The following is a 21,719-nucleotide window of genomic DNA, read 5'->3' on the forward strand; positions in this document are numbered from 1 at the left end:
CTAGCCCTTTTGTTCCAACCCCCACACATGCGGTGACCTCACCTGGCTTAAATTACGCCTCTCGAGACAAAACCTCTCTCATTGTCACTCAATGCTTAGGTTTACCTCCACTGTACTCACATTCTACCATACCCTTGTCTGTACATGGTTAACCTAGGCCCTGCAGCACTTAGCTTCACTCCCATTCCCAGGCTCTCTCATTTGTTGACTTATGTAACCGTAAAAGCCTTGGTTTCATGCATGTTAACATTAGAAGCCTCCTCCCTAAGATTCTTTTATTCATTGCTTTAGCACACTCCTCCAACCCGGATGTCCTAGCTGTCTCTGAATCCTGGCTTAGGAAGGCCACCAAAATTCCTGAAATTTCCATTCCTAACTATAACATTTTCCGACAAAATAGAACTGCCGAAGGGGGCGGAGTTGCAATCTACTGCAGAGATAGCCTGTCATACTATCCAGGTCTGTGCCCAAACAATTTGAGCTTCTATTTTTAAAAACCCACCTTTTCAGAAACAAGTCTCTCACCGTTGCCGCTTGTTATAGACCCCCTTCAGCCCCCAGCTGTGCCCTGGTCACCATCTATCTTCGGAATTCGTACTGTTAGGTGACCTAAACTGGGACATGCTTAACACCCCGGTCATCCTACAATCTAAACTAAATGCCCTCAATCTCACACAAATTATCAAGGAACCTACCAGGTACAACCCTAAATCTGTAACCCTATTAGATATCATCTTGACCAACTTGCCCTCTAAATACACCTCTGTTGTCTTCAACCAGGATCTCAGCGATCATTGCCTCATTGCCTGCGTGCATAATGGGTCCGCTGTCAAATGACCACCCCTCATCACTGTCAAACGCTCCCTAAAACACTTCAGTAGAGGATGCATGGTTTCTCTTTTTAAAGTGCTTTCTTCTCCGTCTTAAATAAGCACGCCTCGTTCAAAAAATGTAAACCTAACCCCCTAACCCTTGGTTCACCCCAGACTTGACTATCTTTGACCAGCACAATAACATCCTGTGGCGTTCTGCATTAGCATCGAATAGCCCCCGCGATATGCAATTTTTCAGGGAAGTCGGGAAACAATATACACAGTCAGTTAGGAAAGCTAAGGCTAGCTTTTTCAAACAGAAATTTGCATCCTGTAGCACTAATTCCAAAAAGTTTTGGGACACTGTAAAGTCCATGGAGAATAAGAGCACCTCCTCCCAAAGGATAGGGAACATTGTCACCACCGATAAATCTACGATAATCAATCATTTCAATATTTTCTTCGGTTGGCCATGCTTTCCACCTGGCTACCCCTACCCCGGCCAACACCTCAGCACCCCCTGCAGCAGCTTTCCCTAGCCCCCCCACCCACTTCTCCTTCACCCAAATCCAGACAGCTGATGTTCTGAAAGAGCTGCAAAATCTGGATCCCTACAAATCAGCTGGGCTAGACAATCTGGACCCTCTCTTTCTAAAATTATCCGCCCAAATTGTTTCAACCCTTATTACTAGCCTATTCAGCCTCTCTTTCGTATCGTCTGAGATCCCCAAAGATCGGAAAGCTGCCGGGTGCATCCCCCTCTTCAAAGGTGGAGACACTCTAGACCCAAACTGTTATAGACCCATATCCATCCTGTCCTGCCTTTCTAAAATCTTCGAAAGCCAAGTTAACAAACAGATTACCTACCATTTTGAATCCCACCCTACCTTCTCCACTATGCAATCTGGTTTCCGAGCTGGTCATGGGTGAACCTCAGCAAAGCTCAAGGTTCTAAACAATATCATAACTGCCATTGCTAAAAGACAGTACTGTGCAGCCGCCTTCATCGACCTGGCCAAGGCTTTCGACTCTGTCAATTACCACATTTTTATCGGCAGACTCCACAGCATGGCTTCTCAAATGACTGGTTCACCAACTACTTCTCAGATAGAGTTCAGTGTGTCAAATCCGAGGGCCTGTTGTCCGGAACCTCTGGCAGTCTCTATGGGTGTGCCACAGGGTTCAATTCTCGGGCCGACTCTTTTCTCTGTATATGTCAGTGCTGCTGGTGTTTCTCTGATCCACCTCTACGCAGACGACACCATTCTGTATACATCCAGCCCTTCTTTGGACACTGTGCTAACAAACCTCCAAACAAGCTTCAATGCCACAAGCTTCAATGCCATACAACACTCCTTCCATGGCCTCCAACTGCTTTTAAACGCATGTAAAACCAAATGCATGCTCTTCTCGATTGCTGCCCGCATGCTCTTCTCGATTGCCTTGCCTCCCTACTCATCTACATTTGCACACACTGTCCATAGATTTTTCTATTGTGTTATTGACTCTACGTTTGTTTATGTGTAACTCTGTGTTGTTTTGTCGCACTGCTTTGCTTTATCTTGGCCAGGTGAGAACTTGTTCCCAACTAGCCTACCTGGTTAAATAAAGGTGAAATAAGAAAATAACATACTGAACAAAAATATGAACGCAATATGCAACAATTTAAAAGATTTTACTGCGTTACAGTTCATAGGAGGAAATTAGTCAATTTAAATGCATAAATTAAGCCCTAATCTATGGATTTCACATGACTGGGCAGGAGCGCCGCCATGGGTGGGCCCGGGAGGGCATAGACCTACCCAATGGGGATCCAGGCCCAGCCAATCAGAATGAGTTTTTCACCACAAAAGGGCATTATTACAGACAGAAATACTCAGAAAAACCTCAGTTCATCAGCTCTCCGGGTGGCTGGGCTCAGACGGTCCTGAAGAAGCCAGATGTGGAGATCCTAGGCTGACATGGTTGCACGTGGTCTGCGGTTGTGAGGCCAGTTGGACATACTGCCAAATTTACTAAGAACGACTTTGGAGGTGGCTTATGGTAAAGAAATTAACATTAAAATCTCTGGCAACAGCTCTGGTGGACATTCCTGCAGTCAGCATGCCAATTGCATGCTCCCTCAAAACTTGAGACATCTGTGGCATTGTGTTGTGACAAAACTGCACATTTTAGAGTGGCCTTTTATTGTCCCCAGCAGAAGGTACACCTGTGTAATGATCATGCTTTTTAATCAGCTTCTTGATATGCCACACCTGACAGGTGGATGGATTATGTTGGCAAGGGTTGTTGCTGTTAAAGAGAATATGTTCTCAGTCAATTTACCTGGTTTACCTGGGGCGGCAGGCTAGTGGTTAGAGCGTTGGACTAGTAACCGGAAGGTTGGAAGTTCAAACCCCCGAGCTGACAAGGTACAAATCTGTCGTTCTGCCCCTGAACAGGCAGTTAACCCACTGTTCCTAGGCCGTCATTGAAAATAAGAATTTGTTCTTAACTGACTTGCCTGGTTTGCTTGCGTTTCTTGGCCCAAGCAAGTCTCTTCTTATTGGTGTCCTTTAGTAGTGGTTTCTTTGTAGCAATTCGACCATGAAGGCCTGATTCACGTTACTTGAATTCTGAGAGGCATTTATTTGGGCTGCAATCTGAGTTGCAGTTAACTCTAATGAATTTATCCTCTGCGGCAGAAGTAACTCTGGGTCTTCCTTTCCTGTGGCGGTCCTCATGAGAGCCAGTTTCCTCATAGCGCCTGATGTTTTTTTTTGCGACTACACTTGAAGACACTTTCAAAGTTCTTTGTTTTCCGCATTGACTGACCTTTATGCCTTAAAGTGAACTGTCGTTTCTCTTTGCTTATTTGAGCTGTTTTTGCTATAATATGGACTTCCCAAATATCTTTTACCAAATATTCTGTATACCACCCATACCTTGTCACAACACAACTGATTGGCTCAAAGAGCATTACAAAGAAAATAATTTCCACAAATGAATTTAACAAGGCACACCTGTTGAATTGAAATCCATTCCAGGTGACTACCTCATGAAGCTGGTTGAGAGAATGCCAAGAGTGTGCAAAGTTGTCATCAAGGAAAAAGGTGGCTACTTTACTACATGATTCCATGTGTTATTTCATAGTTTTGATGTCTTCACTTTTATTCTACAATGTAGAAAATAGTACAAAATTAAGAAAAACACTTGAATGAGTAGGTGTGTCTAAACCTTTGACTGGTACTGTATATTCTCATTACCTCTCATTCACAGGTGTCCATTTCAATGAACTTGGGCGTACCTGGAACTACTACCACTCTCGTTGTCAGAGTCAGAGAATGCATTTGGTATCATGGCTGCAAGGATTAGGATTCTTGGTCGTCCAATCGAGTGTAGCCCTGAAAAGGCTAAGGGCAGTCTCCAAATTCCAGGGCGACATTTTTTGCAAGTTAAACAAGTTGAAGGATCCCCCCCGGACGTGTGCCATGGCAGGAAGACGTGGTTAGGAGAGGACAACTCAACCCAAGGCCAAGCAGTCATGCAGAAAAGGCCTTTGTTTGAACTGCTCACACACCCCTTGATGGACACACAGACCCAGTTATTTGTGTGCACTGTGAACCAAAGTACTTTGGCCTAAAATGTAGAGTTTTAATCTTGTTAATAAAATGAAACCTGATTCTATAACGTCTCAGTGAGCAGTAATTTAGATTCAATTCATGTTCAAATAGAATGCATTGAAACACCTTGTATTGAGATGAAGAAATGCCAACAGAGCTTTTTCAGCACACAAATATAAACCTTTTTTCTTGCTTATGGGCTCTGAAAGTAAACCACAATACAAAAGTGTCCGAGACCAGACAAGTAAACAAGTGTCTATGGAATAAAATTGAAGTCTGTGTAGTTACAAAAATTCCCGATCAGTGTCTGCTATGAACAGACGTGTGAACAACAAAAGTGTCTATGGAATAAGAATAAAATCTGGTGTCTGGCTCCAGAGATGTCAGAACAACAACAGAACAAGTGAATTTCACTGTGTTCCCAGTTGTTCGGTTCCATGTCCTCTTCTTGAAGTCATACACAAACTCATGCAGCTGGTGATCTAATTCCTGCCAGAGTTTTGGCGAGAGTTCTCCCATGAAATCAGCTATAGGTGCCAGGGCCCTGTGGATAGGATGAGAAGAGGGGTGGGGAAATTAGGAGTGCCTGGAGAGCAGTGTGCATGGTGAGGCGAGGAGGAAAAATCACAACAGAAGAGAGGAAAGGAGATCGGAGGGAAGGAGGAGTCTGACAATATTTGTATTTACCTCTGGGATAAGTCTTCAATCATTTGCAATGCCTTTGCGAGTGATGTGTTAAGTGCTGAGTCTGCAGGTCCTTTCTCCCTTCTCACACCAATGCTTCTTCTGCTGCTGTTCTGTGGCACTGGTGAGGAGCAAGCCAGTAGAGTAGGTCTTGGAGGTGAGCCCAGGATAGAGCTTCCCAGGTCCTGCATGGAGATTGTTTCTAATTCTGCACTGCAGCTCAGTGCGTGAGATGGGCTGGGGCTGATGACCAGTCAATACCGAGGGCAGATGTAGTGCTTGGGCCAGTAATAGGCAGTGCTGGGGCGCAGAGAACGAAACCAGGTGCTGTCTCCATTCACTGGTGTTTGTGCCTTAATACAAAAAAGTTTAGTACACATATCCAAACCATCCAAAACGATCAATGAACATAATATCAAATATCATTAACCGAGATTACAATAGACTATATAATGTTGCAAACGTCCTGGCCTAGCTTCTTATCTCTGTTCAAACATTTGCACATTTTTCACTAGCTGGACCTTGCTACCAAACTTTGACTTTGGTGTTACCAATGTGGGAAGCTTATGATTTTCTTTCTCTGACAAAATCATTTTTGATAAAGTTGTAAAGATCTTTAGTTTAGTTGGTTGGCTTGCTTTAACTGCACGACTATGCTGCTAGGCTAGCAACTAGCCAGCCATGTAGCTAGCGCCAGAAGTACAATATACCTCATCCTTTGGTGAAGACGGCATGTAGCTTTCAGTCTTCCCATGCTCCACGTGCCCAAAAAAAGCCAGCAGTAACATTCCTGAAGTAGCCTTTCCACCGGCATCTCCACTGCTGCCCTTGTTTCCTTTCTTTGCCTTGAAAAACTTGTTGCGAAACCTACCCAACTTTTTCCAACAAGTGGTTTGTTCGGATCTCAGTGTCTCCTCAATCTCCCTACATGAATTTGCATTTACATGTTGGTCTTTATATAAGGCACGGCTAGAATTGTAGTTGCGAAGGTATTTCTGTACCTCCTCGGTCAACCGATGCTCAAAGTTGTCGTTCGAAATGGTTCAATCCACGCCGAGATTCGGGCTGAACCTACAAGAAGAAGAAACTTGCGTCACCCCTACAGTTGACTAATCACAGACGAAGGGACACAGACCTTTCAAACTTTGGCTGGCCTTGAGAAAAATGTTTGATTGCCAGCTCAGCTGACAAAGCCCTAGCTGAACACCAAAATGAACAAAATGTCATCATAATATATGCATAAACTGTTGCAAACTGTTTCGGTTGGGAAGCATGCGCCCGCCTATAGCCTAGCTGAGACTAGGCCTATTCTCCGGGTTCTGATGTGTACAAACCTGTCCCTCTTTGCCTCTACTGGAAAGCTCACCACCACCTTTAGCCCGTCCCGCATATTAGTGACAGCACAATCCCCCGGGTGTTCTAAAATATACACTGAAGGAGGGATGGCTGTTTTCCACACTCTCTTTCCGAAGAAGAGCAATGGGCCCAAGTTGCACGGTGGGACAAAAGGAGAGGAGTGATAATCACAGACAGGCAGAATAGATCCTGGGAGCAGCTTTCTGCCCGTTGGACCAAACACAGCTCATCTGTCAAGTGAATTTATTATAAGCAGAGCCAGGCTGGGCCCAGTAGCATAGTACAAGGCCTCACTCTTTTGAGTCTCGACACACTGAGTTTAATTTCATTGCTCCAGCCCAAAGGGCCTGTGCGAACAACACCATGCATACAAAACTAAACAATACTACCCTCTCTACTTATGTGAGCCACCGCACTATATTGGGCAGAGAGAGAGAGAAAGACTCAAGACCATCTGTTTGTGTCAAATGGTAAAAGCTACATAGCTTTCACACCTTCCATGGCTCAGTTGGTTAAGGCATGACGGGGCGCCTACGGTAGAAGACCAGGTTGTGGGTTTGATTCTCACCTGGGAACAATGCGTTAAGTGTATGTGCTATATGTGATAACTCTGTGTTACCTGTAAGTCAGTGAGAACGAAAGCATCTATAAAATTACCTTCTTTACTATTAGGCTTTGTTTATCACGTATCAATGTCATTCTTCATCCCATATGCTCATAGGATTTAATAGAGAAGCTTTACAAAAAAATGTTTAGTCGAAACGTAAATATCCTAGGACATTATCTTGGGCTGTGTGGCATGGTGGGGGGCTAAGCCAGGGGTTTGGGAGGTAGATGGAGGAATATTAGAAATCATAGCTAGAATCAGGGTCACTTTTTTTTCTATTTGAACCTCCTTGATCTGCTCGCATAGCATTTGTGCTCATTACGTTCTGAAAATCTTACAAAAAAATGTATATCAAATTTGTTTATTTCTCATCTATCTTTTGGGCCATTTCTCTCACACACTCTCACTCGCTCTTTCTTGTGTGTGTGTGTGTGCGTGTGTGTAGGACTTCCTGGGCCAGGCATTCTGTACCCTGGGGGAGGTGGTGGGCTCCATGGGAAGCTGCGTGGAAAAACCTCTCATGTAAGTAATGTACTGTACCGTTCTGTCACACACACACACACACACACACACACACACACACACACACACACACACACACACACACCCTATTGTTGCTATTTTTGGCCTATTTTATCCTCATTATAAAAAGCCAGGCCCAAGAGGCCACATAATTTACATGGTTTAAAGGGTTCTATTTTATTTGAAATTTTGCGTCGTTGGTATTCTATTGATGTACAGTATATTCAACATTGGGGCCAATATCGTCGCAATTCCAGTCAATTAAGGAAATAGATTGATCATTAATAACATGATTCCTAATACACTACCCCACTTTGAGAACTCTTTGTTGTTGGCTAAGCAAGATTACCACAAATTAATGTTGAGCATTTAAAAGAACCCTGTTCGTGCCTATTTAATGAAACTCAGTTGATGTACAATGCATTCAGACCCCTTGACTTTTTCCACATTTTGTTACATTAAAGCCTTATTCTAAATTAGATTTTTTTTTAAAATGTTCATCATCAATCTACACACAATACCCCATAATGAGAAATCAAAAACAGGTTTTTAAGAAATGTATTAGAAATTTAAACTGGAATATCACATTTACATAAGTGTTCAGACCCTTTACTCAGTACTTTGTTGAAGCACCTCTGGCAGCGATTACAGCCTCGAGTCTTCTTGGGTATGACGCTACAAGCTTTGCACACCTGTATTTGGGAAGTTTCTTCCATTCTTCTCTGCAGATCCTCTTAATCTCTGTCAGATTGGATGGGGAGCATTACTGCACAGCTATTTTCAGGTCTCTCCATAGATGTTCGATCGGGTTCAAGTCTGGGCTCTGGCTGGGCAACTCAAGGACATTCAGAGACTTCTCCCTAAGCCACTCCTGCTTTATCTTGGCTGTGTGCTTATAGTCATTGTGCTGTTGGCTCTCTCTGTACTTTGATCCTTTCATCTTTGCCTCTAAACTGACTAACCTCCCAGTCGCTGCCGCTGAAAAACATCCCCACAGCAGGATGCTGCCACCACCATGTTTCACCGTAGGCATGGTGCCAGATTTCCTCCGGACGTGACGCTTGGCATTCAGGCCAAAGAGTTCAATCTTGGTTTCATCAGACCAGAGAATATTGTTTCTCATGGTCTATGAGTGTCTTTAGGTGCCTTTTGACAAACTCCAAGCGGGATGTCGTGTACCTTTTACTGAGGAGTGGCTTCCATCTGGGCAATCTACCATAAAGGCCTGATTGGTGGAGTGCTGCAGACATGGTTGTTCTTCTGGACGGTTCCCCCATCTCCACAGAGGAACTCAAGAGCTCTGTCAGAGAGACCATCGGGTTCTTGGTCCCTGACCAAGGCCCTTCTACCTCGATTGCTCAGTTTTTTTGCCAGGCGGCAAGCTCTCTGAAGAGTCTTGGTGGTTCCAAACTTCTTCCATTTAAGAATGATGGAGGCCACTGTGGTCTTGGGAACCTTCAATGCTGCAGAGATGTTTTGGTACCCTTCCCCAGATCTGTGCCTCGACACAATCCTGTCTCTGAGCTCTACGGTCAAATCCTTCGACCTCATGGCTTGGTCTGACATGCACTGTCAACTGTGGGACCTTATATAGACAGGTGTGTGCATTTCCAAATCATGTCCAATCAATTGAAGTTAACACAGGTGGACTCCAATCAAGTTGTAGAAACATCTCAAGGATGATCAATGGAAACAGGATGCAACTGAGCTCAATTTCGAGTCTCATAGAAAAAGTTCTGAGTACTTACGTAAATAAGTTTTTATTTATTTTAAAATATTTGCAAACATAAAAAACCATGTATTAATACATTTTAGAAGAAGGCTGTAATGTAACAAAATGTGGTCTGAATACTTTTGAAATACAAATAGAATGTAAGAATCCACTTAGATAATGACAGTTCTCTTTCTCATCCATAAATGATTTTATACACTGTATGGCATGCCAACAGTGTTGTTGTTGCCAGCTGCTGTTTTTTTTACACAATGGGATAAGAAGGGGCTTCACTTGCATAATGTTTCAGCATGTTTAAAAAATAACAAAGATGATGACACATTCTCAAGTGAATTATTATCAAGTTAGAAATACACATGCGTTAATTTGGGAGCCATGTCGCTATGTTAATCTGTGTCATTTTGAGGCATGATTTATCAAGGAGCCAGGAGTCTTATTGGAGATTCCTCAAATTGACTAGAGTTGAAATTGAACTGGAACTATAAATGAACTACAACAGAACTTAAATGTTGATTAATATGCACTGTCACTGTCAACTAAATGTGATGAATAGTTTCCAAATGGGAAGTCTTACACAAATTGGAAGTGCAAATGTGTACATTTATTTTTTAATAAAAGCATATGGCCGCTCTGGAAAAAAAGGCTACTATGGCCTGTGCTGTGCTCTACAAATATACATGCTTTATCTTCAGTGATGTATTCCAGTATAATGTAAAATACTGTACAATATGGCCTGGTATTTTGAAACAGGTTTGTTAGTGTTAGGAGCCCCTCTGTCACCTCCACTAATGGTTCCTCAGGGGGGTTTAAGTGCAAAGAGAAAAATACCTGCGTCCCAGATGGCACCCTATTCCCTTTAGAGTGCACTCCTTTTGACCTGGGCCGGTAGGGGTTTAGTGCACTACATAATGAATAGGGTGCTATTTGAATGTCCATTTATTTTCTTCCTGAGGCACTGAGAGCAGGGTGTGTTCTTCATGTGTGAACCGTAAGGGGTGGCCCTCACTCCACTGTGTGTGTGTGTGTGTGTGTGCGTGCGTGCGTGCCTGCGGGTGTCTGACTGAGTGTGTGTGTGTGTGTGTCTGTGTGTATGCACGTGTGTGCATGTGGCAAATGTATATACAGAATGAATCAATGGGTTGTCGCAGCTGAATGGGTCTGCAGAAGAATGACACAAGACGATGATATAAGAATGTGTCGCTGTTGTTGAGTTATATAATCATCTCAGGCTACACTTAGTGTGTGTGTGTGCGTGCGTGTGTGCAGCCGGTCCTCTGTATCTTAAAGTGGTACCTCTATTTACATAGAGACGGCCGAGTCAGAAGCGTGGCAGAAGTTGTGTTCAGTGGAGTGGAGGAAGATTTTACAAATAAAGAGCAGAGCAAAGGAGGAGCATATGTACAGAAGTAAACAATGCTGGCTGTAGACAGATGCTCTTAGGAGGCACACCACAAACAGGCATTCAGATAATCATTTTATAATTTATCCTGATGATAATAATGACTGCCATGAACTTGTCACCCAGCATTTATTATACTATTACACATGACCGGTATACCCCTTTTTACATTGTCCTGTGATACCCACCCTACTGTGCTGGTCCAGATATTTTCTTTTCACTTAAAAATGGGAAGTTGAGCCAAAAAAGTATAGATTGTCCCTGTTCTAGACTATAGGTGAGAACTTACAGTTATGACTAACTGTTCCCTGAAGGTGGGAAACAAGGTACAACACAACTATGGGGAGTTTTTGCACTACTGAAGAACATTTGAACCAATCCTGACAAGGCCAATGTGCCTCACCGGAAGCCACAAGTGATAATCCCGAGGCACAGATAAGTTTGTTCCATTCAGTATCGCCCGCTGTTCATCGAGCGCAGAACTGGGCGGTGCGGGGCCGAACAGGTGATGTACCTCATTTCCCTCCTACAGGGAACATTAGTTACAGTCATAACTATACATTCCCTTTCAGTCGGTCAACTCCGTACAACACAGCTATAGGGATATGAAATCACGCCCCATGCCAACCTTAGCGTACACCAAATGAAATGGCCCACTGCAGACCACCCAGAGTTCCAACCTGACATGAAAGCCTGTTGGACCCAGGTATTGTGCAATCTGTGCGCTGCCTAATGACTCTCTCCCGTCCCAGATGTAAGCACACTGTGGGCTACACTGGGGCGGCAGGGTGGTTAGAGCGTTGGACTAGTAACCGAATGGTTGCAAGTTCGAATCCCCGAGCTGACAAGGTACAAATCTGTCGTTCTGCCACAGAACAGGCAGTTAACGCACTGTTCCTAGGCCGTCATTGAAAATAAGAATTTAAAAGGTAAAATAAAGGTAAAATTAAAAATTAAAATAAACATGGTGCAGCTGCAGAACTTATATATGCTAAACAAGAGAGCTACACGATCAATTCTAAAATGGGAGGCAGGAATCACCAATGCCAGTACACTAGCTAGCTCGCCTTGAGGAGTCAGCTACCCTGTGGGTAGCACGCTATGCAGCTCTGTTTAGCTAGCCTGATCCCGTCCACATAAGACCTGATCATCGACCATCTTTGGGACGAGAGGTAAACGTGTTTGATCGAGGCAGGTACAGGCGGCCTGGCATGCCCACTGACCCGGCCGTTCTCTCCCTTCAAGTCGCCTCCCTTAGCCGGTGATAGATCGCAAAGCAACAGGGTTGAGCTAGGGTGGCTTTCGCGTGCCTCAGTCATAACTGGGAGACAAGATATTTAATCCGACCAGAGCCCCAAATCATCCTTGGGTCACGTAACTCATACCCAGACGAGGTACGGGCACCCGTGAAAGGAAGCCATAAGAATTCCACACGTTCCCCAAAGGAACCTGCGCGCACCATGGACTAGGGGAACAGTGACAGCTGCGTGCAAGCCAGTGTTACTGTCACCGTCCCGCACACAAGCTGACCCAAGCGGGGGGCAGATGGAGCATGCACCGCGTCGAGACAGACGACAAAACGTGAATATCTTTTATCTATTTAGACAAGGTCTTGAACCCGAGCCCGGCTTGTTAGCTTTCGTTGTTTTGGTTACTTTACTCTGCCAATTAGCCAGGCTAAACACGCAGAAGATTAACTAACAGATTCAGCAGGAAAATCACGAAACCAGTTACCAAGCTTTTAAAACGCAATGTCCAGAAGGATGAGCACGTCCTCCTTAAGTCAAATCAAATCAAATGTATTTATATAGCCCTTCGTACATCAGCTGATATTTCAAAGTACTGTACAGAAACCCAGCCTAAAACCCCAAACAGCAAGCAATGTAGGTGTAGAAGCAAGTGTGAGTGGTAAGTTGAAGTAAACCCTTGTTTTTCGCGTTCCCCATGTTCATTATTTTTAAAGAACACGTGAAATTGTTCTGCTCAGCTCGAGGTGAAGCGCAGAAGAATGGAAGGAATGAATTCGCGCCTTGGGTTTATTACCTGTGGAAGGCCGGACTTCCGGTGAGGCACGGTGTTCATTGGCCTTCTCAGGCGTGATTCTAACGTTATTCAGTAGAGGGCGTTAGCGTATGATCTCCCCATAGCTGTGTTGTACCGATTTCACTGACTGAAAGGGAACCATATCTACTATGTAGATCATTTAATGGAAGGACTCGTATGAACTGCAGAGTTAGTTCAATGCCATTCGTGTTCTTTATCCAGTCTTCACTTTCCTATACCCTCTCTCTCTTTTACCCCCCCCCCCCCCCCACCCCACCTCCCCTCCAGTGCCGAGGTTTTGTGCTCACTGCTCACCCAGTCAGTCCATTTCAGTGAGTGCTTCTCTCGCTGGGCCTCCGAGAGCCCCGGTTGCATTTCAAAGACTCACTTCAATTTGCAAGCTATTTTCCTCCATGCATGTTATTGCATAATTCCAGCAACATTATATAGCTCTATTTAGCCAAATGAAAAACAATGTTGCTCTCTCTCTCTCCAGTCTAAATCAAGCCTTGGGGTTCTGGCATTCATGTGTCTATTTTTACTTGGTCAATTTCTTTCTGTCGTCATTCTGCACAAAACCCTGGCCTCATCTTTGTCAAGGAAGGTATTGACGGACAAGTCGTCATTGTAAATAAGAATGTGTTCTTAATTGACTTACCTGTATAAATAAAGGTGTCCTAAAATAAAATACAAAAATGGACGGAGAGCCATGAACAACGCACAAATGTACAGTAAATGCTGCCAGAAGTGATGATTCTAGTCTCTCTCTTTTGTGGTTTAACAGTGGGATTCCAGGGAAGAAGTGTGGTACCATCAAAGTGAGAGCAGAGGAGCTGAGCAATTGCAGGGTGAGTTGGTTTTTGTGTGTAAAAAAAGTGTTCCCCTTTTTAATGAACAGTCATCATGAAAATGGAACAGCTTTAGCATTTTCAACAGTGACTTTTCAGTCATACATATACCACATACTCTACATGGGAGCACAACAATGACTTTTTTCCTACAAATAATCCACCAAATACTAAGGGACTCGGTCAATCAAAACAGGTCATGAAATGTAAAATAATTAGAAGCAAACAGAGAAAAATGACTATTTTCCCAGGCTGTGGTTTTCATTGTCTGTCTGTTCCATCTATCGGTAACATGTTCTCTCTAGGAGTCAGTGATGCTGCAATTCTGTGGGAACAAGTTGGACAAGAAAGACTTCTTTGGGAAATCGGATCCTTTTCTGGTCTTCTACCGCAGTAACGAAGACGGATCGTAAGTCATCACAACAAGCGTTGATTTATTATTACATACAAAATCGAATGAAAACTTGATTCATTCACAACCACTAATCATGTTTGTTTGCATACTGTATACTGTACTATGTGATGGGTGGCAGGTAGCCTATCGGTTAAGAGCATTGGGCCACTAACCGAAAGGTCACTTGTTCAAATCCCCGAGCTGGCAAGATGGAAAAATCTGCCATTGAGCAACAGCAACTGACTGCTCCCTGGGTGCCGATGACGTGGTCATCGATTTAAGGCAGCCCCCCACAACTCTGATTCAGAGGGGTTGAGTTAAATGCGAAAGACACATTTCAGTTGAAAGCATTCAAACAGGCAAAGCGTAAATACAGCACTAAGATTGAATCATACTACACCAGCTCTGACCCTTGTCGGATGTGGCAGGGCTTGCAAACTATTACGGACTACAAAAGGAAATCCAGCCGCAAGCTGCCCAGTGACACAAGCCAACCAGACAAGCTAAATGACTTCTATGAGCGCTTCAAGGCAAGCAACACTGAAACATGCATGAGAGCAGCAACTGTTCTGGATGACTGTGTGATCACGCTTGCCGTAGCCGATCTGAGTAAGACCTTTAACCTTTTTGGGATAGGGGGCAGCATTTTCACATTTGGAAGAATAGCGTGCCCAGAGTGAACTGCCTCCTACTCTGTCCCAGATGCTAATATATGCATATTATTGTTAGTATTGGATAGAAAACACTCTGAAGTTTCTAAAACTGTTTGAATGATGTCTGTGAGTATAACAGAACTCATATGGCATTCAAAAACCTGAGAAAAAATCCAACCAGGAAGTGGGAAATCTGAGGTTTGTAGTTTTTCAATTCAGCCCCCATTGAAGATACAGGGTGATATTAGTTATGTTTCACTTCCCAAGGCTTCCACTAGATGTCAACAGTATTTAGAACCTCTTTTGAGGATTCTACTCTAAAGGAGAGGCTCATAAGAGATCTTTGAGTGAATGGTCTGGCAGACACAGTGGATAATAGGTCTGTAGCTTCCAGTCAAATCTCGCATCCACTACAAGACCAAGGTGCTTGCCTACATAGAGCACGAGGAGCTTCCCCTCCCTACCTTCAGCCTTTGCTCAAACCCTACAACCCAAGCACTCCGTTCTGCCACCTCAGGTCTCTTGGCCCTCCCACCCCTAAGGGAGGGCAGCTCCCGCTCAGCCCAGTCCAAGCTCTTCTTTGTCCTGGCACCCCAATAATGGAACCAGCTTCCCTCTGAATCTTGGACAGCAGAGTCCCTGCCCATCTTCCTGAAAACATCTGAAACCTATACGTCTTCAAACATTGTCTTAAATAATCCTCCTCCTCAAACCCCCCCCTCCCCGAACCAGCATTTGCACAGTATAGGTGGTAAGGGATGAGTGGACGTGAAAGAAAGGATGAGAGGAGAAATTAATCAAATGAAAGGCAAGGAAAATAAAGGGTGAGCCTGAGTTAAACATACATTGTACGGGACGGCTTTGCCCAGCAGATGTTTTTATGCGAGCTGACTCCCATATCTTGCACTCAACACATTTGGCTTTTGTGCAGCTGGATATTTACTGAAGCAGTTTAAATGGCTAGCTCCGGGGCACAACAGCAGCATGATCTCCCTGACCACATGGCCACACTGTATCCTGTATAAGAACATGAAGCTGCTGCTGCTGTTGTTGTTGTTGTTTTGAATTCTATACAGCAAAAAAAAAGTAGGAGTTAAAAACAACATGTTCTCTTGAAAGGGTCCTGACAGCCAATGTGTGTTTCTAGATTTACTATCTGCCATAAGACAGAGGTGGTGAAGAACACTCTGGACCCAGTGTGGCAGGCCTTCAAGATCCCTGTCAAGGCCCTGTGCAACGGAGACTATGACAGGTAACTCATTCCTTAGATGCAGGTAACTGACAGATGCATAGATTCAATGCTTTGAAATAAAAAAGGAGAATGGCAGAGAGAGTCCCTTTGAAGTGACTTCCTCCTTCTACGCTACACCCCCCTTCAAGCTAATGAGCAGTCATTCTGACTGTAACATTCTAACAGTGTAATTCATTCATTTCCTATATGCTATCGCACATTTTTTTTAATGTGGTTGTGTTTGAAGGCCTTGGGTAACATTTTCAAATAACACAATACCGTTTTCATTCATTTACAGTATGTTACTGTAGGCTATATGTAAAAAAAGTTATGTTTGTAGAGTGCCTTTGTTGCAACTATGAAACATAAAGCATATGTTTTGGAACACGGTAACAGCTTCTTTTTATGACAACAAAATAAAAATACCCCAACCACCAAGATGCATGGTCAAGACTCTCAGTCAAATTAGGAAAGCATCAATAGCCTTAACATCATTATAAGTGGCCTTGATAAAGTGGCCTTGATAAATTGTGAAACTCTATAATGGACATTAAAACCAGATAATGGGTTAATTTGAAAATATATTGGGACACCTTACAATCATGAAGCAATATGCGCCTACACATGCAGACCGTACTTGCTACAGAGGTCCAATGAGGAAAAAACGTAGCTAGCTAGCATTGATTTGCAGATCATTTTTGGGGGGAGCATCTGTTGACCTAACATGATGAGTGACGAACATTTACTTCTCCGGTCCCCTCCTCCGCTAAAGCTGTCAAATCCTCCCACGTTTCTAGTTTGAATTTGTTTTTCATATTGGCGGGATGGCTAGCAAACAAACTAGCTAGCTTCTAGCCTAGTGTTTGATATGCGATTGATCTCGTAATTAAAACCTGTTGGTACTAGGGGGCAGTATTTTCATTTTTGGGAAACAAAACACTCTAACGTTTCCAAAACTGTAAAGATATTGTCTGTGAGTATAACAGAACTGATGTTACAGGCGAAAGCCTGAGAAAAATCCAATCCGGAAGTGCCCCAGGTTTTGAAAGCACTGTGTTCCAATGAGTCGCTATTCAGCTGTGAATGTGCCATCAACGAGCTTATGCTTTCTACGTATTCCCCAAGGTGTCTACAGCATTGTGACTTAGTTTTACGCATTTCTGTTGAAGAATAGCCGTAGGCAGCCACATTGCGTAAGTGGTCACATGGTGGCTCCGAGAGAGATTCTCGCGTAAAATACAGAGGTAGCCATTACTCCAATCGGTCCTACTGAAAAACGAATTGTCCCGACGGATATATTATCGAATAGATATTAGAAAAACACCTTGAGGATTGATTATAAACAACGTTTGCCATGTTTCTGTTGATATTATGGAGCTAATTTGGAATATTTTTTGGCGTTGTGGTGACCGCAATTTCCGGGCGATTTCTCAGCCAAACGTGAAGAACAAACGGAGCTATTTCACCTACAAAAATAATATTTTGGGAAAAAATTAACTTTGGCTATCTACCTGGGAGTCTCGTGAGTGAAAACATCCGAAGTTCATCAAAGATAAAAACTATTGAATTTGATTGCTTTTCTGATTTCCGTGACAAGGTTGCCTGCTGCTAGCAAGGCATAATGCTATGCTAGGCTATCGATAAACTTACACAAATGCTTGTCTAGCTTTGTTTGTAAAGCATATTTTGAAAATCTGAGATGACAGGGTGATTAACAAAAGGTTAAGCTGTGTCTCAATATATTTAATTTGTGATTTTCATGAATAGGAATATTTTCTAGGGATATTTATGTCCGTTGCGTTATGCTAATTAGTTTCAGGCAATGATTATGCTCCCGCTTGCGGGTTTGGGAGTTACAAAATTAACAGTCAGTGTTGACGAGTGTCCTGACGAGAAGGCAAACATTTCTAGCTATGCCAGGCAAAATCGGGCATTATCAGCTCATTGTTAAGAATACATCCAAATGAATGTCAATAGACATTCAGCTACCTTGCTGTTATTCTGGCTGCAGCGGCTGTGGCTGTGTTAGCCTTAGCTAGCTTGCAAGCAAGGGATAAGAGCATCGCCAGCGAGCATGGCAATGGAAAATAAAGAACAAACGACTGTGTTGCGTCAGTAAATATAGAAATAATCGAGCATACAACGGATTAGAAAGTATGAATTTGACAGTATAACAAAATGTTTTATTTCTGCTGGTAAATGTGTGCTTTCATATAGTTTTCTTTGGCAACTGTGTCATAAGAGGAATAAATGCCTCCGTTCTGTGCATTACCTTGGAAAAATGAACTCCATAAAGGGACTTGGCAGCGATGTCCATTGCTTGTGTGCGTCTTCACACGATGGCATCAGTTGGATTTCATTTAGCTAACAGTTGACAAAATGTTCATAACTTTCAATTGCTTGACAAAGTTAGACATACCTTTGTTTGGTTGTAGTGCGTAATAGTTTCTGGTTTTCACTTTATTGTGTCCCCATCACCTTGTCATTCTTCAGCACCATTGTGGAGCAGGCCTACAACGGCTGTGCAGGTGCCTTATTTTGCGCATAGGGAGGGAGCTCCGCTCTCACTTTGTTTATGGTGCCGGCCAGACTTGTTGTTTTTGCCAGCAACTTATTAGCCAATGACAGTTGAAGTGAAGAAATTGTCCATGATGACATTTCTCCCCTTGCGAACTTAAGGTTCCACAAGCCTCTTCATCACATTCTCCAACACCTGCTGCCTGAAGTGGATATTGTCCCATAGATAGAAAGCTGTTCATCATGTACAATTACGCACGCTCCCACTGTGTAGCGTACTCCAAGCAGGCCAGAGTAGACTGATAAGACTGCTTTGATTCGGGTTGACATCTTTGAGGAAAAGCTGTTATTATGGATACATTTCGAGTATGATTGTATGCAAGCTTTCTGTGCAAATCTAACTTTCATCAAGGGCTTAGGTGATGTATAATTGGTTTCCTTTCTCTCTTTGTCAGTACTCGGTAACGGATGTGACAGTTAGACTCTTCATAACATGTCAGCATCACTGCAAAACACGATCGTGATAAAAAAAATATATTCATGCCCTTCACACTGCTTCCGAAGGATTTTTATGTTAGCAGAAAAGGTAGCGGGCAATCTTTCTCTATTTCGGGTGTACTCACGTTCTCATATGACCTGCAATCATGCGCTGCTCAGCTAACTGGAGCATTGCATGGGATCACATGGCACAATAAAGGTCTTAAATTCATAATCGTAATCAACGTCTTAAAAATCCATAAACTTTCACCAGTCATGCTGAGTTTGTTTACTTCCTTGAGTAACTACGGGTCCCCCCCCCCCAGGGACAACATTGGCCTTTATCTGTGTAGTCTGCCCTGTGCATGCTTGTGAACTGCAATCTGACAAGAGATGTCTACGAAAGTGTTAACCCTGTGCTACTGGTAGGTTATAATTCAATTAAACGTTGTTTTTTTTTTTACCATTTCAATAAACGAAAATGAAGAATTTGAACCCTTCATAGGAAAGACATCAACCTAATGACACTCATTGTCAGTTTCAGTTTTGTATATTTATTCTATTACTCAGTAGGTGATTATATCATATTTTAAATAAAACGTGTCATTTAATGATCTAGAATGAAATGTGTCATCATTTGCTGTCTATCTTTTGGCACCCTGTCACATCCATAACGGAGAATGTCACATTCATAACACAATTTTCCTCTAGTGTTATAATGAATGTCTTTATATTTATGTAATTGTTGAGGAATGCAAGCACTCTAATTTGCAATGAAAATAGAGACGAGAGGGCTTTGTGTTGGAGCCTATTTCTTCCTATTTAGGAAATAAGAGGTAGGCCTACCTGTTTGACAGACAAAATTAGGCTATAGGCTGCTATATCCATAGATTTGTCTGTGAATTCCTCCCATCCACCATTCACACTTTAAATAGCTTACCTCCGTGTCAGTGAAGGACTGTTAAATTCAAACCAAGACATAAATTGAGGTGGCATGAGAGGGTATGCCAGAGGCCTACCTTTTTATTAAGGAACATGTCAACAAAAAAACACAGCCTTACCTTTTGTTATGATGTTGAAGAAAATTAAACTGATCTGATTATATAAAGTGATCTATAATTGCGCTTTGGTCCGTGATGCTTTATGCTATAAACAATCGTTAAAATACCCAGGAAAGACGTGACTCTGATACATATCCTTGTTTAGTTTCTTTGATATTCAGAGGTCGACTTTGTTTGGGATGTAATCTCACTCTGTCACTATCAATTAAGCTATTCATTTTCTGTACAATAGAATATGTTTAAATACAGACATGCTTTAGAGAGAAAAAAAGTGACTTTCTCGTTGGGTTAAGCCACGAAGAAGAGTAGCCATCAGTTGTTGCTTTTTTAATGCTTACATTTTTCTGTGTCAGTAGGCCGACTCTGTCTGGGGTGGAAATGTACCCTTTTTTTTTTTTACAAACAATGCACACAGATTTGGCATTGGAGAAATATGATAAAATGAACACGCAGGCTTATCTCTCTGTGTTCGTCTTAGTTTGTAATTTCGGTAATTTGTTTGGTCTTAAAATAAAGATTCCTCTAATATGTAAAATTACGAAGAATTGTATGAAATGTTTATGAAAGGCTTTTTTTTCTTCTCAGATCTGCTAATACGATGATAGATTCATGTAATGATTTTACTATAAAGGAGGTCTCTCTACCCTTGTCAACGGTGGTCTGCAAACCTACAACCTTCTGGCCCTCAGCCCTGTGCGCTTAAAAAATTCCTGCGATGCTATGTAACGCTTACAAGACGAAGAACAGTTTCTAAAACTGCATCTAAGTCTCTGGACTGTCCAAGAAGTGATGTTATCTGCTATCCACTTTGTTTGAATTATTATAGGGAAGGTCCGATTCCCCCTCCCCAAGCTTTCAGGGAGGGTTTAGTTAAAATATATTTTCCTGAAGGGAAGGCCACCCATTTTCATTTCAGAGAGGTCCAATTTTCTCTATGTAACCCTTAATGTTCATTCCCTTAGTACATTGAATCCCAAAAGCAGACACCTTTCTGAGAGCACACCCTCTTAGAGCCAGACCATCCTCTTTCACAGATGAGCACCTCTCTTTTAAGCAGCAGAGATTTTCAATCAGACACACTAATTCGTTTTTCAAATGGGGTTTCTATCTCTCTCTTTCTCTTTCTCTCGCTCTCTCTCCTTCAGGAGCATAAAAGTGGAGGTGTATGATTGGGACCGAGATGGAGGGTGGGTACTGTCTCAGAAACATACGCACGCACCCACTTCACTTATTATCTGCACTTCTGCTATAGTAATTGCCCCAGGGGCAACCACATGAATAGTCTGCACTCAGAAATATTGCTTATGTATTTCATGTATGTCATGACACAATGTAGGTTATTGTTCGATGACTGCAAGCAAACTCGCTGCTTTGGTGTCACCCTGTGATGGAGTTTGTAACAATGTACCCGATGTTGCAACAAAGGCATTTTGAAAAGTCATGTTTAAACTATCGGATCTGTTCCTGGAAAGGCGATCCCAGCTGGAGAGAAATCCCAGCAGGTGTGTGAGACACTGTGTGTGTTTACTCTTCCAGCCATGACTTCATTGGGGAATTCAATACCAGCTACAGAGAGATGTCAAGAGGCCAGTCACAGTTTCACAGCTACGAGGTGAGACATGTTGCAGCAGGTGTACATACACACACGTTCACACACGTTAACGCACACCCCCACAAGGGTGTGTTTACCCAAATATTGAGCCTTCCAGGGTGGTATTGCAGAGTCTAGGAGAGGGGTGTCATACATCTGGACCGCGAGGGGGTCCAATCAGGCATGCGGG

The 21,719-nt window shown here is 42.9% G+C and overlaps 1 protein-coding gene across 2 annotated transcripts in view; it reads left to right on the forward strand.

Annotated features, from left to right (window-relative positions):
* Nucleotides 1-21,719, forward strand: part of LOC109889635 (copine-8) — a 73,660-nt gene that overhangs the window by 39,842 nt on the left and 12,099 nt on the right. For both annotated transcript variants that reach the window (XM_020481206.2, XM_031823144.1), the window contains exons 6-11: nucleotides 7,507-7,583; nucleotides 13,542-13,605; nucleotides 13,911-14,014; nucleotides 15,800-15,904; nucleotides 21,084-21,125; nucleotides 21,475-21,550. In XM_020481206.2, the coding sequence (XP_020336795.1) occupies nucleotides 7,507-7,583; nucleotides 13,542-13,605; nucleotides 13,911-14,014; nucleotides 15,800-15,904; nucleotides 21,084-21,125; nucleotides 21,475-21,550 (468 nt within the window). The remainder of the gene's footprint in view (nucleotides 1-7,506; nucleotides 7,584-13,541; nucleotides 13,606-13,910; nucleotides 14,015-15,799; nucleotides 15,905-21,083; nucleotides 21,126-21,474; nucleotides 21,551-21,719) is intronic.

The sequence above is a fragment of the Oncorhynchus kisutch genome, linkage group LG4, assembly GCF_002021735.2.
Source record: "Oncorhynchus kisutch isolate 150728-3 linkage group LG4, Okis_V2, whole genome shotgun sequence".
NCBI classification, from domain to species: domain Eukaryota; kingdom Metazoa; phylum Chordata; class Actinopteri; order Salmoniformes; family Salmonidae; genus Oncorhynchus; species Oncorhynchus kisutch.